Source organism: Sapajus apella, unplaced genomic scaffold (genome assembly GCF_009761245.1).
Source record: "Sapajus apella isolate SASKATOON/1434 unplaced genomic scaffold, GSC_monkey_1.0 scaffold107, whole genome shotgun sequence".
Taxonomy (NCBI): Eukaryota; Metazoa; Chordata; class Mammalia; order Primates; family Cebidae; genus Sapajus; species Sapajus apella.
Genome location: NW_022437047.1, coordinates 3125543 through 3145717, shown reverse-complemented (window position 1 = coordinate 3145717; position 20175 = coordinate 3125543). Strand labels below are relative to the sequence as shown.

At 43.0% G+C, this 20175-nt stretch overlaps 1 protein-coding gene across 4 annotated transcripts in view; it reads right to left on the bottom strand.

Annotated features, from left to right (window-relative positions):
- Nucleotides 1–1335: 1335 nt before the first annotated feature.
- The window catches only part of SH2D4B (SH2 domain containing 4B), a 101451-nt gene continuing 82611 nt past the window's right edge, over nt 1336–20175 (bottom strand). For 2 of the 4 annotated variants that reach the window (XM_032259254.1, XM_032259255.1), the window contains exons 7-8: nt 7558–7778; nt 1336–3863 (exon numbers count right to left, since the gene is read on the bottom strand). In XM_032259254.1, the coding sequence (XP_032115145.1) occupies nt 3771–3863; nt 7558–7778 (314 nt within the window). In that variant the 3' untranslated portion in view covers nt 1336–3770. The remainder of the gene's footprint in view (nt 3864–7557; nt 7779–20175) is intronic. The other 2 variants (XR_004263014.1, XM_032259256.1) reach the window with 2 other exon arrangements.

The following is a 20175-nucleotide window of genomic DNA, read 5'->3' as shown; positions in this document are numbered from 1 at the left end:
TAGAGATGAGATTCAAAATTAAAATGGAACACTACTAAAAATTTAATACATTCACTTAGATTTCTCTGAAGTATAAACGATGGTGCTAAAAGAGTAGATTTAGATAAAGCAGAGAAAGAAAGCAAACTAATTTCTAACAGATGTATCATAATTTAAAGCAGGAATCGGCAAACTTTTTCTGTAAAGGCCCAGAGAGTAAATATTTAAGGCCTTACAGGCCATATGCAGCCAAAGACAATATGTAAACAAATGAGTATGGCTGAATTCCAATAAAACTTTATTTAGGAAGCTGAAATTTGAATTTAATTTAATTTTCACAGGTCATAAAATATTATTCTTCTTCTTAATTTTTTCCAAACATTTAAAAATGTCAAAAACCATTTTTATCTCTCAGGCTGTAGAAACACGAGCAGCAGGCCAAATTTGGCCTGCGGCTATAATTTGCCAAGCCCTGCTTTCAAGGCTGGCTTCTCCAAGTGTAACCCATAGTCTGGCAGCATCAGCAACACCCAGGAGCTTGTCAGAAATACAGAACCTCATGCCCAACACCAGATCTGCGGAAGAAGAACTTACATTTTTAACAACCATCATGTGTTTGTTTACGCAGCTTAAGGTCTACTCAGACTCTGATATGAGACTGTGGTCAATCCCTGTGATTCCCAAGGAAATGACCTTGGGACTATTCTGAACCTCTGTGCCTCAGTTTCCCCATGTACAAGATAAAGATGATAGCAGTCTCCCTTAAGCATGGCTGTGAGAGTTCTCTCTCTCTCTCTCTCTCTCTCTCTCACACACACACACACACACACACACACATGGCTTAAAACAATATCTGTCATTACTATTACAAAATGTTATTTTCACAACCATTCTCTGAAATAGGCAATGTTTACCTAATTTGACAGAAGAAACTGTAGTCCAAAGAATACAGAAATCCATCTAGGATTGCAATTTAGTCCTGAGGATAATGATCAAATGGACAAAAGGGGGACAAACACCCCAGGCTTCCAGATCTTCAAGCCCATGTTCCTCTCCCAGGGGAACACTCTCCACAGCCTCTCAGCTCACACCCCTCAGATGGTCCCTAAAATTAAAATTACTTCTGCCACACAAAGATCTCCCCAGATCTGTACCCCAAGTTACCCTTTCATTCCTTGAAATTTATTTTCCATTAAGTTGCATGGTGTTTTGTGTTTTTCTTTTTTTTTTTTTTTTTTTTACAACTTCTCTTTCTAGTTATAGATTGTAAACTTTTCCTTTACTGAGTCTTGGAGCTGACCGACTGTTTTTTATTATATTTGTAGGGCTCAGGGAAAAAAAAGAAAAGGCAATTCCTTTATTTGAGAATCCTGACATTTATTAGCATAATAAAACTCTCAAGATGAAACTGCAGTTTTCTAGACAGTAATTTCATTTGCAGGACAACTTACAAGGGATTTATTTTAAAGCCAGGTAAAAAGGTAAAACCTAAAATATATGAGACATGCACAAAGTGCAGGCCCCAAATAAAATGAAAGAAATGTGTTAGGGATGGAAAACTCAGCTGTTGTCTCTCACATGTGAATTAGGGGTGACAAGAACAACAGTACAGGGATTCCGGGTCTCAACCCATCTTGGTCTGCTTTCAAAGCTGCTGGTAGTTCTTGGAACAGAAGTTTCTTCCAACACCTTGAAAATCATCACATCGTTTCCCTGACACATCACGGCTAAGTACTAAGTTGTTGTTTTTATTGTGGTTGTTGTTAGAAATACCTTTTTCATTTGGACAGAGCTTTCATGTTTATTATTTAACTGACCTGCAAAAAAACCTAGTGATGGCCATACGGAAAATTCCCTTTTCAGTCATACTGAGGTTTACTGGAGTTAAATGACTTGAACAAAGTCACATAGTTGGTAAATCAGAGAGCCAAAACTAAAACATGGTTCCTCTGAGTCCATAAAATAAGGCAATTTTAGTGATAATCAATTATGGTTTTAAGGCATGTTAGAGTTCAAAAAGCAGGTTCCTTCCATCATTTCACTTTACGCATTTAGTGAGACAGGCAGACTGGAAGAAGCCATGGAGCTGAGTTGCAAAACTGGTATTATTGAACACTTATGATAGGTTCTTATCCTGGATTCCCCAAAAGGCAGAGCCTGTGGCAAAAACTTATAAGCTGCTACTTCATTCAGAAGTGCAATCCCAAAGCAGCAGAAGAGGCAAGGCAGAAAAGGAGGAACAAACAGGGGCAGGGCAGTGTCATTCTGATCCGGCCACCACTTGGTTTCAACATGACTGGTTGCTCCATTTTACAGGACTGTCTTCTAAAAGAACATACAAATAGATATCTCTCAGAATGGTTCCTCCAGGAAGAAGGAAGAAGCAGCGATCTACCAGCCTGTGATTCCCATTCATCCAAGATTCATCACATGGGGCATTCATTTCCTGTCTCTTCTCTTTTATTCGTCTGCAGCAACAGGAGATGAAACATGTAGCAAGGTACCATTGGCTTATGCTCATGTGATGCTGACCAACACAGGGAGGAAGAGCAGAGCTCATGTACAACTGGTTACAGTGGTGGTGGCTGGTGGGAGACAAGTGACCAAGGATGTAAGGAACAGGTGAGGCAAGAGAGGAAGTGGGGCACAGGAGATGTTTGATACAGCCATCAAGTAAAGTAAATCGTTCCCTAACATCCCTAGAGTCCATTCATCCTTTTCCTCTCACCAAACACAATGCTGCATTATAATACTAGTAAGTTCCAGGATGAGGATCTGAACCCAAGTCTTCTTGACTGTAAAGACTGTAATCTTCATCACATACTATCTCTGTGTATATAGCCATAACTGTGGGACATAAGTATGCACCAACAGACACCAACACCCATTGAGGAGTTACTGGGTAAGTCTTCTTGTTAATGTAAGAAACATACTGAGACTAAGTTGACAAGAGAATTAAAAGGACAATGAGGACAGAGCTAATAATTGGAGTAACCTGCATAGATAGGGCAGCATTCCAGAGAGCATAGGCCTTATCAGATGTCTAAAAACCATTCTTGCATTTGTAACTCACCCCAGGTCTTGATGATGTCTGCAGGATTACATAAAACCACTGCAAAACCGGAAACAAGATATGATTCAAAGATACAGGAAAGCAGCAAAAGAAGAGGTTAAATAAGGAAGGAAGAACAGTGTCAACCAGCTGCCCTGCAAACTGGGGCCCACCTTAGACAATAATTCCAATGATAACATCAATAAGAGTAATAATGGAGATTATGAACGATGCAGCATTTATGTCCCCCATAGAAATCCTGTACAATCTTCTATTATCACCATGATTTTATAGAGTGACAAGTAGGAACTAATTTAAAATAAACCACTGCTTATTTGTTGGAAAACTTTTAGAAGTGCATTCATTCAACAAACATTTACTGAATGTCTACCATATGTTAAATTCAGGGTTCGGCACTGGAATTATTTTGGATTATTAAAACATGGTCCATGCACTCTAAGAGCTCAGTTTACAGAAGCCATGACAAACAAGCTTTTGTTTCTTGCTAAGCTCTTTATCAAAGAGTTGCATGAGCTATTAGCAATTTCTGTCCCGATCACTGGGAATAAGACCAGCAGCCCTATGCCACAAATGTCATATCCCTTAAGACATATTAATCTACTTTTTCCTCTGGATAGTTGTGGATCTTCCAGGAGGCCATAGGATTTGAGTTGAGAAGTTCTTAAGCTGAGTTCAGAAACAGGATGCCCAAAGAATCCAACTGATAAGGAAAAAAAAATTATTCAAACAACAGATGGTAGTCTGGTGGGCTGTCCCTCTGTCCACAGGGTTCTTGAAGCAACTCTCCTCCCGAAACAGTGATAATTTCCTCCTAAAAGAGAAAAAAAGGAAAATCCACTTTTAATCAAGATAGGGAAATAAACACCTATGAGAGACAGACTGGTTCAAGACAGAGAAACTAAGAATATGCATCTGTCTCCCCTCATTCAGATTTCTAGAAAGGACAGAAAAAAAAATCTGCCTTTAAAAAGAAATAAATTCACAAAAAGTACTGGAAAACAAAAGGAATGCCATCAACAAAGTGAAACATATTGAAGAATCCTTGAAAAACAAAAGACATGCAGGAGGGGCTTGTCAGAGGAGTCAGTGTGGGACACCAGTTACAGCAAGCTGAGGAAGGGTTGAGGAACTCCAGTAGGTGTTCACCTCCAGCAGGTCAGGGAATGAGGAGATGCACACAGTTCCTTGGAAGCCCCAAGAGACCCAAAAAGTTCAGACAGTCCCTATGCCCAAAAGATGAGCCACTCAGAGTCACCTCCAACCCCTACAGCATGAAGACACTGGATTTGGGAAACAAAACTGTATCCACTCATGATAGACAGAAAATTTAAAGTTGGAAGGCCACTCCATAGCCTAAAATTTATAGGCATTTAAGGAAAAATATAACCATAAAAGAAAAATACTGAACTCAACAACAGAAATGATTTCCAGGAAAATATCAAGTCTATAAAGCAAACAGAAGAGGCTTTAAGAGATGTGCATTAATCTCTCCTCAGCGGAATAAGAAATAAGTCATCTATGAAATGAGAATGGGCATTATTTAAAAAAGAAAAAAAGAACCAATCAAAGAACCTGGAAACCAAAAGCATGACCATTTAAATTAAAAGGAAAAAATTTAAGTAGAAGAACTGAAGAGCAGAATGCTCATAACTAAAGAGCAATTCAGCAGCTGAAAGAAACGTCACATCAATAAGAAAGAGACTGCCTAATAGAAAAATGGACAAAGGATATAAAAGGACGACTCACAGAAGAAATCCAAGTGGCCATGAAATGTGTGAAAAGATCCTCAGCATCAGTGGTAATCAGACAAATGCAAACCAAACCACAGTAGATTCAATGTCTGACCATCTGATGAAGAAAAATGAAATGATTGATAGGCCCCAGTGTTGGCAGCAGTGTGGGGAAACAGCCTCATATAGTTTTGGCAGGAGACTGAATTGGCGCCACATTTTTGGAGGGCAATCTGGCAGATCTTTTCTAATTAAAATGTGCATACTTTTCTCTCCAGCAATTCCAGTTCCAACACCATCCTACTGCACATGTATCCATAGTGACACACACAGGGAAGTCTCTGCCGCACTATTCAACATCATGAAAAATCGGAAGCCAGACAAGTGGCCCTCAAAAGGAGAATGGGTAATTATACTGTAATATGCATCCATACCATGCAATACCACATGGCATTTACAAGGTTTGGTATACGAATTGACATAGGAAGAGCTCATAGCTACATTTTAATGACAGCCAGCATGTCCTGAAATTACAAGTATCAGGTATATTGTTTCAACACTTTACACAGTAATGTTTCATTAAAACCTTACAGTGACCCGAAGAGTTGAGTGCTACTGTTAAATATTAAACCCACTTTACTAACACGGAAACTAAGGCACAAAAGTTGAGCAATCGTCCCAAGTCAAACACAGTAAGTTAGGGTTTAAAACTCAGCAGCCTCATTCTAGGGACCATGCTTTTTAAAATTGCATTCAATGATTTAGTAAGCATGTTAAAAACTCAAGTCACTCATTTATACGTAAAGAACTATGCAACTTGGGCTGGGTGTGGTGGTGCACACCTGTGGCCCCAGCTACTAGGGAAGCTGAGATGGGAGGGTCACTTGAGCCCAGGATCTTGAGGTTACGGTAAGCTATGATCGCACCACTGCACTCCAGCCTAGGCAACAGAGTAAGACCTTGTCTCAACAAAAACTATGCAACTAATATGAAAAACAACAAAACCATATATTTCCTTATGTACATAAGTTTTTATATTACTAATCAGGAGATACTTAGGTAGATACATGATAAATTGATAAAGTGGAGGATGGAAATGGAGATTTGACAAAATCAAACTGTATTTGATTTTTCTTAGAATGTAATCATGAATTGTATAATTAAAATTTTAATTTATAGAAGTTGGCCACCAGATCTCCACATGGGCATAAATGATCTCTCTCCTTAGTGTTAGAAATGAAATTGTCTCAAATGTTTCAATTTGGAAGAGAACAAAGACCTTCAGAGATCTCTGGTCCAGCCTTTCTCCAGAACCTGTCCTGAGGGAGGGGCATTTATCCTTTGCCTGAAACACTTTCAGGGACAAGGAGCTCATCACTGCTAAAACAGCTGCTATTATAGAGGAAAAGCAAATAATGTGGCTTAGTGGGAAAAGTACATTATCTAGAGGCAAACAGCCTGAGGCTTACCTCCTGGTCCTAACTAGAAAACTTAGCCCTGGTTTCTAATCAGTGGAATGGGGCTAAGATGCCTCCCTCACAGATCTATTGGGAAGATTAAATAAGAGCATGGATATAGAACAGTAGGTTCAGTGCCTGACAGAGAACATGCCAATATCCTCACATTCCCTCCCTTTCTCTTTCCTCTGTTAGAAGGCTCTTCCCAACACGTGGCAATTGACCTTGATCCTCGTTAGTCCAGTTTCCAGGCAGTACACCACACTCAGTGCCGGGGTATCTGTGAATGGGTGATTCTCCATGTGTATTACTCGTAAGCTCAAGGGCTGTCCCCGAAGTTCTAGGGACCTCCATGAAGAGACTGAGAGAAAGCAATACAAACCTACGAGTCCCTATTATAGCAAAAGCCCAGTGAGGCCGTCAGGTCATTCTGTGAAACTAACTACACATGCAAAGCTTTTGGTTAGATGCTGGACGCCTGAGCTACTACCACTCTGCCTCTTGAAATCCTTTGTCCTGCCCTTTTGGGTCACTTAGTTCTACCTCTGGCTTGATGCCAATTGCCACACGAACATAAACGTTGCTTCTTACTATATACACTATTTGGAAGACAACATCTTTCCCAATATAGGGTCCCTGGTAGGAGGACAAATAACAAAAAGAATGCCGAGAAACAAGATCTTCCATAAGCATTTCACAGCCAAAGAGCACTGCTGTGTACTTGGCTTCATTTAATGCTCACAGGGTCCGAGCTAAGTATTATTTACCTCCATTTGCCTGGCTTGGATGCTGATGCTTGGTGAGACTAAGGTGCTGGCTCAAGGTTACATACATACCAAGTGGTAAAGCTGGAGTTCAAATAAGAGACATGGTAACTCCGCCACTAGAAAAGCTTCTCTAATCACAGGGTTGCCTGCTGCACTTCCACTAACTATCAGAAGCTGCCAGGGGCCTCAGAGGTCCTCATGAAAGATGTTCTTGGGAATGAGTTGGAGATGAGACCCAGGCTTGGGGAAAGGGATGATCATCCAGTTCTGTGTTAACAGGAGGGAGCACTCAGGTACCCAAGGTGAGAAGAGCCTTGAGGACCAGGATGAGAGGTACCCACGTGCCCCAGATAGTGAAGCAGAGAACAGAACAGTGGGCCCCAGGGCCCAGTGTGGACAACTTCTGGTCCCTTCTGCCCTGATGCTCTACATCTCCGAGACCCTCCAGCCGCACTGCCCAGAGCCAGCAGGTTGCTTCCCTTGCTCTAGCTCTCTCTTCAGCTCAAGTTTCCACCAGTTTTACCCCCTGATTAGAATCCTATGAGGGATACCTTATGGAAATCAACGAGATCCGTGAGCGTTGCATGGCGATTGGGGTCCACTCCCAGGAAGCTGTAAAAATCCCCAGAGGCATCCACAAGAAAGTGCTTGAACCCTTTCTGCAGGCGGTAGGAGAGGGTGTAACCCCAGATTTTCTCACTGACCCGGACCAGGAATGCTCCCTCAGTCATGTTCTCCAGAAGATCTTCCGCATCTTCTCGGCTAATGATTCCTGATTTTAAAAATTAAAAATAAAAAAGCAAGTTCTGCAACAGCCTCCCCACAATCCTCCACTCTTCCTTGCCCCTTACCCTGTGGCTCAGTGCACATGCCATCCACATGGCATCCAGGATGCCAGGAAGGAAAAAGCCCCAGGGGCTGGCCAAGCATATGCCTCCTGCCACAGAGACGGCATCTTGGCCCAGCGCCACCACCATGAGCGTGGGAGCAGAGTTTCTACTGGGACCTGGGTTGAGCATGCTTTCCTCCACATTGAGCCTCGCTGATTTGGATTAATTGGCTAAGCAAGCAATTAGTAATGAGCTGTGATTATAGCATCTATTGATTACAAATACAAGTCAACAGGCTTGTGAAAAGCCTTAAGAGGCCTGCTTGAAAGACTACTCCAGAATGGCTGCTGATGATTGCCTCACTTACCTCTCTGGGGTGATAAATGAGCACCTAAAGTGAGGGTTTTCCCTTAAAAACTAAAAAGACTTCTTCCAAATTCCTGTGGACACCAGGCAAAAAGTTCCTTAATAGGGACATAGAATTCAGCTTCAGCTCAAAGATCAAAACTTTTTCAGGACTTGCAGTCCTGTACAATACGGTTTCATCACAATTTGGAAGTCAGGTCTGGCCCTGGAGTTTTTGATATGCTCGTAGCAATCCCCTGAAATGCTCTCAGGGAACTGCTCTCATCTGGGTGATACAGGAAAGGTGATGTGTTTGGTAAAGCAGGTTCCAGAGGCAGGGAGGTGGGAAGAGGAGGGGAAGCCAGAAGACCTGGATTACCCCCACCTCCGACCTCTGCCGACCTGACTACAGAATTTTCAGCCAAGCCCTCAATGTCTCCAATGTCCTTTGACACTTAGACGATCATAACCCAAATACTTTAAAGGTTTTCAAGTTGAATAAAGGATTCAAACTCATTTCATACACAGAGAAGAGCTGTGGAGATGCTGGATCCTGTTATCATCTGTTATTTTGGAGGAGAGGTGAATTGCAACACATTGTCCCTTTGCTCACCCACAGACTTACCCTTTCCACACTATCTGTGATGGGCAGAGGGACAGAGGGGCCGGGCTGCCCATCTCCACGACCCTGAGAGGCTCTGCACACCTGTGACTTCTCCCCAGTCCCCGATGCCACTCCCGAGTGAGTTGCAGTCAGCCTCCTCTCCCATCACTCTCCTGCCTCACAGGGCACACTCGAGACTTCCCTTGTGCCCAAGGCAGAGGACACAAAGGCAACCACACTGCCAAATGCTCCACATTTTAAAGACAGTTGGCACAATCAGGGGCCACCTATTTCCTCCTTGCCCAGGACTTAACAGCAAGAGGCATCCAAGCCAGCTACCCCTCCCCAGTCAAACTCTAGAAGCAGAAAAGGAGGAAAAGTAAGACAAGGAAGGAAGTGAGGAGCCCTTTCGCCACAGGGCACCTGAAAAATAACACTGCCCCATGCAAGAGGGAGGATGCACCCAGGTGCTGCCCCACAGAAAGCCTTGGGGGCTTCATGCAGAAAAGCAGGGACAGCCAAAAGGGGACCAAAAGAGAAAGTCCAGGATACCTCAAAACTCAGCACTGTCCCTCACCTGCCTCCCTTCCCCAACACCAGAACACATGGGCCGTAAAGGAGGCTGCAGCACGGAGATAAGTAAGGGGAACCAGAGACAGGGCCATGGCCTGGGAGGAAGAAGGACCAGATGATGTTACCCTCATCCCCACTCCAAGTACCACGAGCTGAAGCACAGGCAGGTCTAGGGTTGGAGAGGAGGGGAGTGTTACTAGGGTGGGAGACTAACAGTCAAATCAAATAAGATTCAATTTTTTTTCTTAGACAAGTATCTTTATTATAACATTTATTACTTTTTCATTGATAAATAAAAATTGTATATATTTATGGTATACATGACATTTTGATATATGTATGCATTGTGGGATGGCTAAATCAATCCACTTAAGATTAACATATGCATTGTCTCACATACTTATTTTTTAGTGGTGAGAACACTTAAAGTCTACCCTCTTGACTGGGTACAGTAGCTCACGCCTGTAAGCCCAGCACTTTGGGAAACCGAGGTGGGAGGATCACTTGAGCCCAGTAGTTCAAGACCAGCCTAGGCAACACAGCAAGGCCCCCATCTCAGCAAAAAAAAAAAAAAAAAATTAAAAAATAACTTGGGCATGATGATATACACCTACTTGGGAGGCTGAGGCAGGAGGACCATTTGCACCCAGGAGTCGAGGCTGCAGTGATCTGTGATCATACCACTGCACTCCAGCCTGGGTGACAGAGCAAGATCCTTTCTCAAACAATCAAACAAAAACTCTCTTGGCAACTTGCAAGTATACAATATATCGTTAATTATAGTTACCATGCTGTGCACTAGATCTCTTGAACTTATTCCTCCTGTCTAAACAAAATTTTATGTCCTTTGACCAACATCTCCCCAGTGCCTGCCTCTCCCAGCCCCTGGTAACCACCATTCCACTTTCTGCTTCTGTTAGTTCAATGTTTTTAGATTCCACATATAAGTGAGCTCATGAGGTATTTGTCTTCCTGTACCTGACTTATTTCACTTAGCATAATGTCCTCTATGTTCATCCACGTTGTCACAAATGACAGGATTTCATTCTTTTAAAGGCCAAATAGTATTCCATTGCGTACATATACCACATTTCTCTATTGATTCAACTGTTTAAATAGACACTTAGATTGGGCCTGGGTGTGAGGCTTCATGCCTATAATACCAGCATGCCAGGACGCTGAGGTGGGAGGATCACTTGAGCCCAGGAGTTCAAGACCAGCCTGGGCAACATAGCAAGACCCTGTCTCTACGAAAATTTAAAATATTAGCTGGACATGGTGGCACATGCCTGTGGTCCCAGCTACTCAGGAGGCTGAGGTGGGAGAATCACCTGAGCCCAGGAATTCAAGGCTGCAGTGAGCTATGATCATGCCACTACACTCTAGCCTGGACAACAGAGCAAGGCCCTATTTCAAAAATAAATAAATAAATATATAAACAAACACACACTTAGGTTGATTCCCTATCTTTGCTATTGTGAATAATGCTACAATCAACATGGAAGTATAGATATCTCTTTGACATACTGATTTCGTACCCTTTGGATAAATACCCAGTAATAGGGTTGCTGGGATTATGGGGTACTTCTATTTTAAAGTACTTTATGCTTTAAGAGAATGTGCAAGGGGTCTCTTTCCTGCAGCACTTGCTAACACATTTTGGGGGCTTGACTTTTTAATGTGCCAAAATGACCAGTAACACCAAAGTGACGATACGTCATGTGTCTCACCCACTTGAAACCCTTGAGCAGCTTCCCCTGACTTCCAACAGAGCCCAGGCTCAGGCACAGCAGGCAGCAGCCACCATGCCCTGTACCGACCGACCCCTCTAGGCTCATCACACTGTTCAGTACCGGCTGTTCCCCCACAAGCTGACCTTGGACTGAAGCCACATCCCAGCCCCCTTCACTCCTGCTGACCCTGACTCCTCCTTGAAAGCCCATTCTCTTCTCTCTCCAGAATCATGGGCTATGGGCAGCCTACACATTCTACCTTTGTGCAAATTAGGAAAGGATGACCTTCTGAGTAGCTGAATTAGAAAAATATGCCCCTCTGGGCCAAAACCACAAAGCCTACAGCTTGACTGGGGAAGGTGATGGCTGCACATCAATCCTCAAACACTCCCTCCTGCATGGGGCAGTGCTTATTTTTCAGGCACTCTGTAGTGAAAGGACTAGTTCTCTCCAACTAGCCCCACCCCTCAGGTCCCCTGTTCAGTGTGCAACCTGCTCAGCTGATCAGGAAACCCTTTATCTCCCAGGAGACTGTGTTGGATATTCCACATTTGGGTTTTCATGACTTCCTGCCAAAACCCTACAGTAGATTAGTAAATAGGCTATGAGCCGGTCAAGGCCGGCACCTGTGGCTGCCATGACAGTGAGCTGCCCAGGGCTCCCTCCAAGACAGAAACCTGTTGCTGGGAGCAGCAGCATCTTGCCCTTCGGGTCCTCCATAGGGTCATACTGTCCCCAGGCTGCTTCCAGCCAAGGGCAGGGCATAGGGGTGCTAGAGCCACCACTCCTACCCAAGGCAGGACTCTTCTGGCAGGCAGTCTTTGCTCTGGGGCCCTCGATCAGTCTGACCAAGATTTTCTCTCTGAAACCCATTTTGGTGTCCTCATCTATTAAGTGGTATAGATATTAATAGATTCATCTTAAACCTGTTTGAGAATTAAGTTAATGCATGAATATGTTTAGCAAAGTGCTCAAAAAACCACAATAAATATCTAATATGATATAACTAGCTGCATTGGATGCACTACAGATTCTACACACGTGTTAGTGTTGCAGGCTGCCTGCTGCTGGTAGCTACAATGGTGATAGGACTGTCAGGCTGTGTGCCCCCCACAACCACAGATAAACACACATTCAAGTCTCTCAAACATGAGCTATTGAAGGTGACTTCCTCCTAAGAGGCCCCAGCCTGCACCATAAACTTAGCTGGGCCATTTCTAGGAGACTGTGCAGGTCTCTGTGAATTCTGCCCCTTCTTTGATATTGCTGATATAGTTTGGATGTATGTCCTCTCTAAATCTCATGTTGAATTGTAATCCCCAGTATTGGAGGTGGGGCCTCGTCGGGGGTGATTGGATCATGGGGGTGGATTTCTCATGAATGGTTTAGCACCATCCCCTTGGTGCTGTCCTCAAGATAGTGAGTGAGATCTGGTTGTTTAAAAGTGTGTAGCATCAGGTCGGGCATGGTGGCTCAAGCCTATAATCCCAGCACTTTGGGAGGCTGAGGCGGGTGGATCACGAGGTCAAGAGATCGAGACCATCCTGCTCAACATGGTGAAACCCTGTCTCTGGTAAAAATACAAAAATTAGCCAGGCGTAGTGGCGCGTGCCTGTAGTCCCAGCTACTCGGGAGGCTGAGGCAGGAGAATCGCTTGAACCCAGGAGGCAGAGGTTGCGGTGAGCAGAGATGGCGCCATCGCACTCCAGCCTGGGTAACAAGGGTGAAATTCTGTCTCAAAAAAAAAAAAGTGTGTAGCATTTTCCCCTCACTCTCTCTCTTGCTCCCTCTCTCGCCATGTGATATGCCTTCCACCATGGATTGGAAGCTTCCCAAGGCCTCACTGGAAGCCAAGCAGATGCTAGAACCAACTTTCTGTACAGCCTATAGAACTGTGAGCCAGTTAAACCTCTTTTCTATATATTAATAAATTACCCAGTCTTGGGTATTTCTTCATAGCAATACGAGAATGGCCTAATACACTTGCCTAGAAACCAAAATTGCAATTTGGCACAAAACCAAAGGTAATATAACCTCATCATTCAGGATAGCAAACAGCACTCCATAGAAAACCGAACCCCTCAAGAGCATTAGTGTAGGATACTTGCAAGGAGAAGCTGTTTTCCTTCCCCATTCACTTTGGCCTCTGTATTAGTCCGTTTTCATGGTCCTGATAAACACATACCTAAGACTGGGTAATTTACAAAAGTTTATTGAACTTACAGTTCCACATGGCTGGGGAGGCCTCACAATCATGACAGAAGGCGAGGAGGAGCAAATCACATCTTACGTGGATGGCAGCAGCCAAAGAGAGGAGCTTGTGTAGGAAACCTCCCCCTTATAATGCCATCAGATTTCATGAGGCTTATTTGCTATCACAGGAATAGCATGGGAAAGACCTGCTTCCATTATTCAATTACCTCCCACTGGGCCCCTCCCACAACTCGTGGGAATTCAAGAGGAGATTTGGGTGGGGACACAGCCAAACCATATCACCCTGTCATCTCTCTCTCCCCCTGGCCTGCCTCTCAGTCAACTGCAGGGTGTCTGGGAAATAAGCATGAATCATCACTCATCTCTGCTGCTTCTGAGCACTCTACAACCTCCTGGCTGAGGAAACAGGGGAAGGCCCCACCTCACCCCTTCCAGCTGGGGAGTGGGCACCCTGTCAGTCCTTGAAACTTTCTCACTCTGCTAATGACTGGGCCCTGGCTAAGGGATACAGCCTGGCCAGCCAACACTCCAGGGTGACAGTTTTAGAACGAATATTGGAGAATGCAGCTGAAGATTGACTCTGAGCCAGTTCTCATATCCAGAAAATGGTAAACACTGTTTTTCCTATAGTTTCCAGGAACATTTGCTCTCCCCGCTTCTTTCCTTCCTCCCTTTAATGTATGAAGCCTAGAAGCCGGGACCCAAGCTGGGCACCTGGGAGTCAGCAGTAAATGAGACATAGTCCCTGCCTTCCAGAAGCTCTGACTCTGGACAGAAATGAAGAGTGATGGTAATTTTTTTATATAAAAAATAAAAGGCTAACTGTGAGCAATGGTCATAAAGGCCACATAAGCTGTGGGCTCAGGCACTGCGGCTGTGCCTAGAGGAGGGACCCCACCCAGCTCTGGAGCCCAGGGGCAGAAGTGATAGACTGAGCTCAGAAAGGGACAAGAGGGGTCATTAGCATGTCTATTTGTGGCTGGAGGGTGGGCTAAGGTGGGAGATGGTTGCGGCAAGACGTGTACAATAGGCAGCAGTCAAGCTCCAAAGGGCTCTCCATAACATCAGAAGATTAATTCTGAGGGCAGTGGGCAGCCACTGATATTTCTTACACAGAAGAAAGATACAAGAATGTTCAAGTGTGGAAAATGGATTGAAGGATTATGGTTTGAAGCCAAGGATTTCAGCTCAGTGAGGGCTTCCTCACTTAACAATTGCTTCATAGCTACATTTCACAGTATACCATTGATATCTGGCTCCCTGACCCCTATCTTCCCAGAAATGGCTTCCATTTTTAGGCACAGAGCTAAGGACACACTGAGGCTCCCCGTAAGATGCTTATGTCACCATCTTATTACACAGCCCTGGGCACTATCTGGGGCCTCTGTGACCCTTCTCCTTTGATCTTCCTACGAACCCAGTCATCACCAGTTCACATGAGGACACTGAATGTCAGGAAGAGAAGGGATTCACCCAAAGTCACAGAGCTTAATAGTCACAGAGAATCTACCTATTAAGTGGTGGAGTCAAATCTGAACTCGGATTCCAAGTCCAGTGCTATCTCTGTTCTATACCATGTTATCTCATGCAAAGTATGGTAAGTGCTATGAAATAAACAAGAAGGAAGAGGTTGAGAAATCATGGAAGGCTCTGTGGAGGCACTGAACGGGAAGGTGAGGCAGCCCTTGAAGGCCAGATAGAATCTGTGTAAGCAGTGAGGAGTGGTAATGAGGTGTAAGGGAGAAGAAGGGACAAGATGAGTGAAAAGGCAGAGTGAAGACTAGGAGTGACACATCCATGGGGCATTTATATAAGTCTAACATGAGAGAAGGTTAATCTAAATCTCAGGAGGTTAAGACACACGGCAGGCAGATGGAATGGAAAGTCTAACATATATAGAATCTGAGTCCCACAGGAGAGGAGAGGGAGCAATATTTTAAGAGTGAATAATTAATGATTATCACAGACACATAATATAAAACCATGCAAAGATATTTAATTCTTCTTTTGTCAATCAGAGAGAAAATGCAAATTACTACAAAGAATAAACCATTAGCCTTACAGCAGACTTCTCAGTTGCAACAATAAAAGCCACAAAAAAATGGAATAAAAGTTTCAGTATGATGAGAGAAAAATAACTGTGTGGAAAAAACTGTCTTTCAAAGAAAAGGACAAAATTTTAAAACTTCAGAAAATAATTTGAGCTGGTTGATGTCTAAAGGAAATTCTAAAGGATGTACTTCAGGAAAGAAAAAAAAAATTCATCCTGGATAGAAAATCTGAGATACTAGAAGAAATGATTAGCGCAGATACTATAGGCCAGTCTAAAAAAGTTGACCTACGAGACAATAATAATAATGGATAATTTGAGGTTTTGAAAAAGATGGAACTATAATACTAGACAGTATCTTACAGAAGGGAGGAGGAGTTTCAAAATTCTATTTAGGGAGAGGGTAAAGATATATGGAGCCGGCCCTCCATTTCTGTTCTGTCTACATCTGTAGATTCAACCAACTGCAAATCAAAGACATTCAAAAACAGGCTGGGCGTGGTGGCTCACGCCTGTAATCCCAACACTTTGGGAGGCTGAGGTGGGCAGATCATTTGAGGTCAGGAGTTTGAGTCCAGCCTGGACAACATGGTGAAACCCTGTCTCTACAAAAAAAAGATACTAAAATTAGCTAGGCTTGGTGGTGTAGGCCTGTAGTCCCCACTACTCGGGAGGCTGAGGCAGGGGAATCGCTTGAACCCGGGAGGTAGAGGTTGCAATGAGCCCAGATTGTACCACTGCACTCCAGCCTGGATGACAGAGTGAGACACTGTCTCAAAAAAAAAAAAAAAAACTTCAAAACTAAAAATGAATAAAAAAACAATAAAACAATTTTGAAAATACAAACACAAATAATACATTACAAAACTATGTTCATAGCATTTACATCATATTAGGTATTAGAAGTCATCTAGAAATAATTTATAGTATACAGGAGAATCGACATATATTATATGCAAATGTTATGCCATTTTACATAAAGGACTTACGCATCGGCATATCTTGGTATCCGCAGGGGTTCCTGGAATCAGTTCCCCAAAGAAACCAAGGGACAGCCACATTAACTTCAGAATCTGCTAAGTGTACACAGTAAATCGTCTAAATTAACCACTAGATGATAGACGTTGAAAGTGGTAAAATCTCCAGATAATAGAGGTGGAAAAATGGAATGAGAAAAAAAATGTTTTCAGTGAAGCATGAGAAAAGCAAATAACTGAAAAATAAATACACTGTGATTCCATTTATATTAGATTGAAAAGCTCACGATGTTAAACATTTGGAGATTAATATATAGCAATAAATGAAGCAAAGAAATGATGCACAAAATATTCAGGATAGGGGTCATATCTGTTAGAAAAGAGAAGGTTACAATGAAGAGAAGCACACAGGTGAGGTTTTTAGGATTTGGTGCTATTCCCACTAAGCTTTCTTTATGCCCTTCACATACATATATACATATATGGTAAATATTCAATATTTAATATTAAAAATATTTTAATATCTTTGGTCTGCAGCTTCTCACTCATTACTGCTATGGCATTCATTCAAAATTGGTCAACGTGCTTTGGGGGCAGGGCAGATTACCACCTAGAACAACAACAGGGTTATTAATAAGTTTGAAATTTCCATGCTGGCTATCTTGTGACCCTGAAGTATGTCTCTCACCTTGGCTGATGCCCAGGTCCCACTTCAAGGGAGTTTTCTTCATTCATTTGGGTTACACCAAGCAGTGGTATAGTTTAAAATCTTCTCACTTGATTCTAATACATAGCCAGGGTTGAGACTCTGAGCTAGAAAGTCCATAGTCTAATAAGCCAGGAAGAGTAGAGATATAAAAAGTGACTCTCACATTCTAGAAACTCCCTCTATATTCAGAGCAATACTTGGAGATCTGAACATAGTGTTTTACAGAGCTATTCTAGAGGGGATATGGGATAGGTCCTAGGAAAGTCCCTGCCAGAGAGGAAAGAGAAGGAAAGAGCTTTTTCTAGGCAGGAGTTTGAGAAACACCTGGTTAACATGGGAAAAGCCCATCTCCACTAAAAATACAAAAAGTAGGTGTCATGGCACACACCCGTAATCCCAGCTACTCGGGGGGCTGAGGCAGGAGAAACGCTTGAATCCGGGAGACAGAGGTTGCAGTGAGCTGAGATCATGCCACTGCACTCCAATCTGGGTGACAGAGCAAGACTCCATCTCAAAAAATTAAAATAAAATAAAATAAATCATCCAGTCTCAGAGATTTTGCTATAACAGTAGAGAAAACCTCAAATACAAATGGTGGTGGGAATAAACCACTAACACAAGACCTTCATGATACCGGTGTCTACACAGGAGAAAGAAGAAATAAACAACAAGGGTGGCTAATGGATCCAAGAGCTGTCAACAGGAGTTCACCGGAAAGCAGGAGACCAACTGAAAACAGCAGCTAAAAATAGGGAGCGTTCTGCCCTCCCCAACCCTGGGTGAGTGCGAGGGGCCTATTTGTGAGAGCCTCCAGGGCCACCTTCCACCACTGGGAGTGAAATCAAAATTGAGCAAAATAGGGGCAAATAGAGGAAAGAAAAAGTATAGACCCATGGGGAAGGGGCAGAACCTAGAGACTCCAGAAAGCAAGCTGCCCTGTTTGTGAACACCACACAAAAACAACAGAAGCAGCAGCTCCATGGAGTTAGAAATACTTCCCTGGCTTTTGTTTCACTGGAAAAATTCAGGAAAATTAATTTCACGTAAAAGCCACAGAAAAGCATCAAGGTCAAATCACATACAACATCATCATGTGAAAAAGAAAGTAAGGAGCAGAACAACTTCCCTATGGATGATATATACACAGTGTATATATAAGTGCCCTTTCAATGAATACACGTGAAGCCCATCAGAATGGCTGCTTATTGGAGAGGAAGGAGAACAAAGATGAAGGAGAATAAGTAAATTAATAAGGAACAGCCTATGTCTCCTGATGATAATAAGCCATAAGGTGGGGCAGGGGAGGGATGGCTGATGAACTCAACTCTCAACATTTAGGACTTCTTAAAAGGTAGAAATAATTAAAAACGGCCAGGCGCAGTGGCTTATGCCTATAATCCCAGCACTTTGGAAGGTCAAGGCAGGTGGATCACAAGGTCAGGAGATCAAGACCATCCTGGCCAACATGGTGAAACCCCATCTCTACTAAAAATGCAAAAATTAGCTGGGCATGGTGGCAGACGCCTGTAATCCCAGCTATTCGGGAGGCTGAGGCAGGAGAATTGCTTGAACCCAGGAGGCGGAGATTGCAGTGAGCTGAGATTGCGCCACTGCACTCCAGCCTAGAGAGAGACTCTGTCTAAAAAAAAAAAAAGAAATAATTAAAAACAGTCTAGCTTCCCAAGGGGCCACCAAGAAAAGAGGCAAGATGACCGCAGAACCTAGGCTTTAGGGTGAATGGTCTCAGCCAACAGCTAGCTGATGGGAGTTACTCAACAGCTGGTTTGCTAGAAGAATGTGCAGCAGATGAAACTTCCCCCCACAATCTTCTCATCCGCCCCTGTACTTACATTTACATGAATTGTGAGGTGCTTTAAATATCATTCATATTTCCTTATCTCACTGAGCACCGTATCATTAGTGCTGTGCTCCCCTGTTCTATTGTTTCTAACTGCTGCATAGCAAAGAGACCCCAGAAGGAGTCAAGGTAGGGCCAGGTCATGTTTGGGAAATGATCAGTGCAGAGGAGGGGACTCTCGAACTCCCACTGTCTCGGAGATCAGACCATCTTTCCACCAGCTGTGGACCATCAGCAGATGTGCTAAAATAAAACAGGACAAGGCCCAGAGATCAGCCACTGGCCAGGGCCTTTCTTTGGCATCCTCCCAAGGCTGTGAGCTTCCCCTGTACCCAGACAACATTTGATGAAGGGAAATGACATTGGAGAGACTCATCAAGCAAGGTGAAGCAGGACTCTGAGCTTAAAATGATTGAATATTTGCTAGAAACTCACAGTTAAAGGGAGACTCTTAGACCAGAGATAGGATTATCTTTAATCAGAAATTTTAAGTTATTTATTTTTAGTCATCAACAGGAAACGTAGGCCCAAAGTAAGATGAGATCACTTACAAAAAACAAGTAAATAAGAAGCTCCATCTGTTGCACTTCCTCCTAGCAAAAATTGAAGTCTGAAGGAGATATAGATACAAATATAGACACAGTTTCTCAACGCTGCTGATATTTTGCCTGTCCCAGGGGCTGCCTTGTGCACTGCAGGATGTTTAGCAGCATCTCTGGCCTCTACCCACTAGATGCCAAAAGCCCCTCCCAGTTATGCTAATTAAATGTGTCTCAAATATTGTCAAATGTCCCCTGGGGGCATAGTCACCCTGTTAAGAACCACTTACATGGGCACAGACCAGAAATCTCCTAAAAATGTTAGTAACTGAATAAAAAGAAAAGTTGTAGAACAAGAAAACTGTAGTGTATGATATAATTTGTCCAAGAAAAATGGCTTCCACAACAGTTTATTTAAAAATCATCAAAATTTTACGAACATAAGCTCTATGAGAATAAGAATTTTGTGGGTTTTTCCCCTACTATATTTTCATGCCTCGAACAGTGTCTGAAATTTAGGCCCTCAATAAAGAGTGTTGAATAAATCACCAATTAATTAAAATTACAATCCTATAACTAGCATTTATGGAATCCTGGCATTATGTTAACCACTGTGCTGAGAGTCTGATAAGCACTAGCTCATTCAATCCTCATAACAATCCTCTGAGGTAGGACTTTCATTCTCCCCATTTTTATAGAGTGGAAAATCAGGCTAAGAGAGATTGAGTTACATGCCA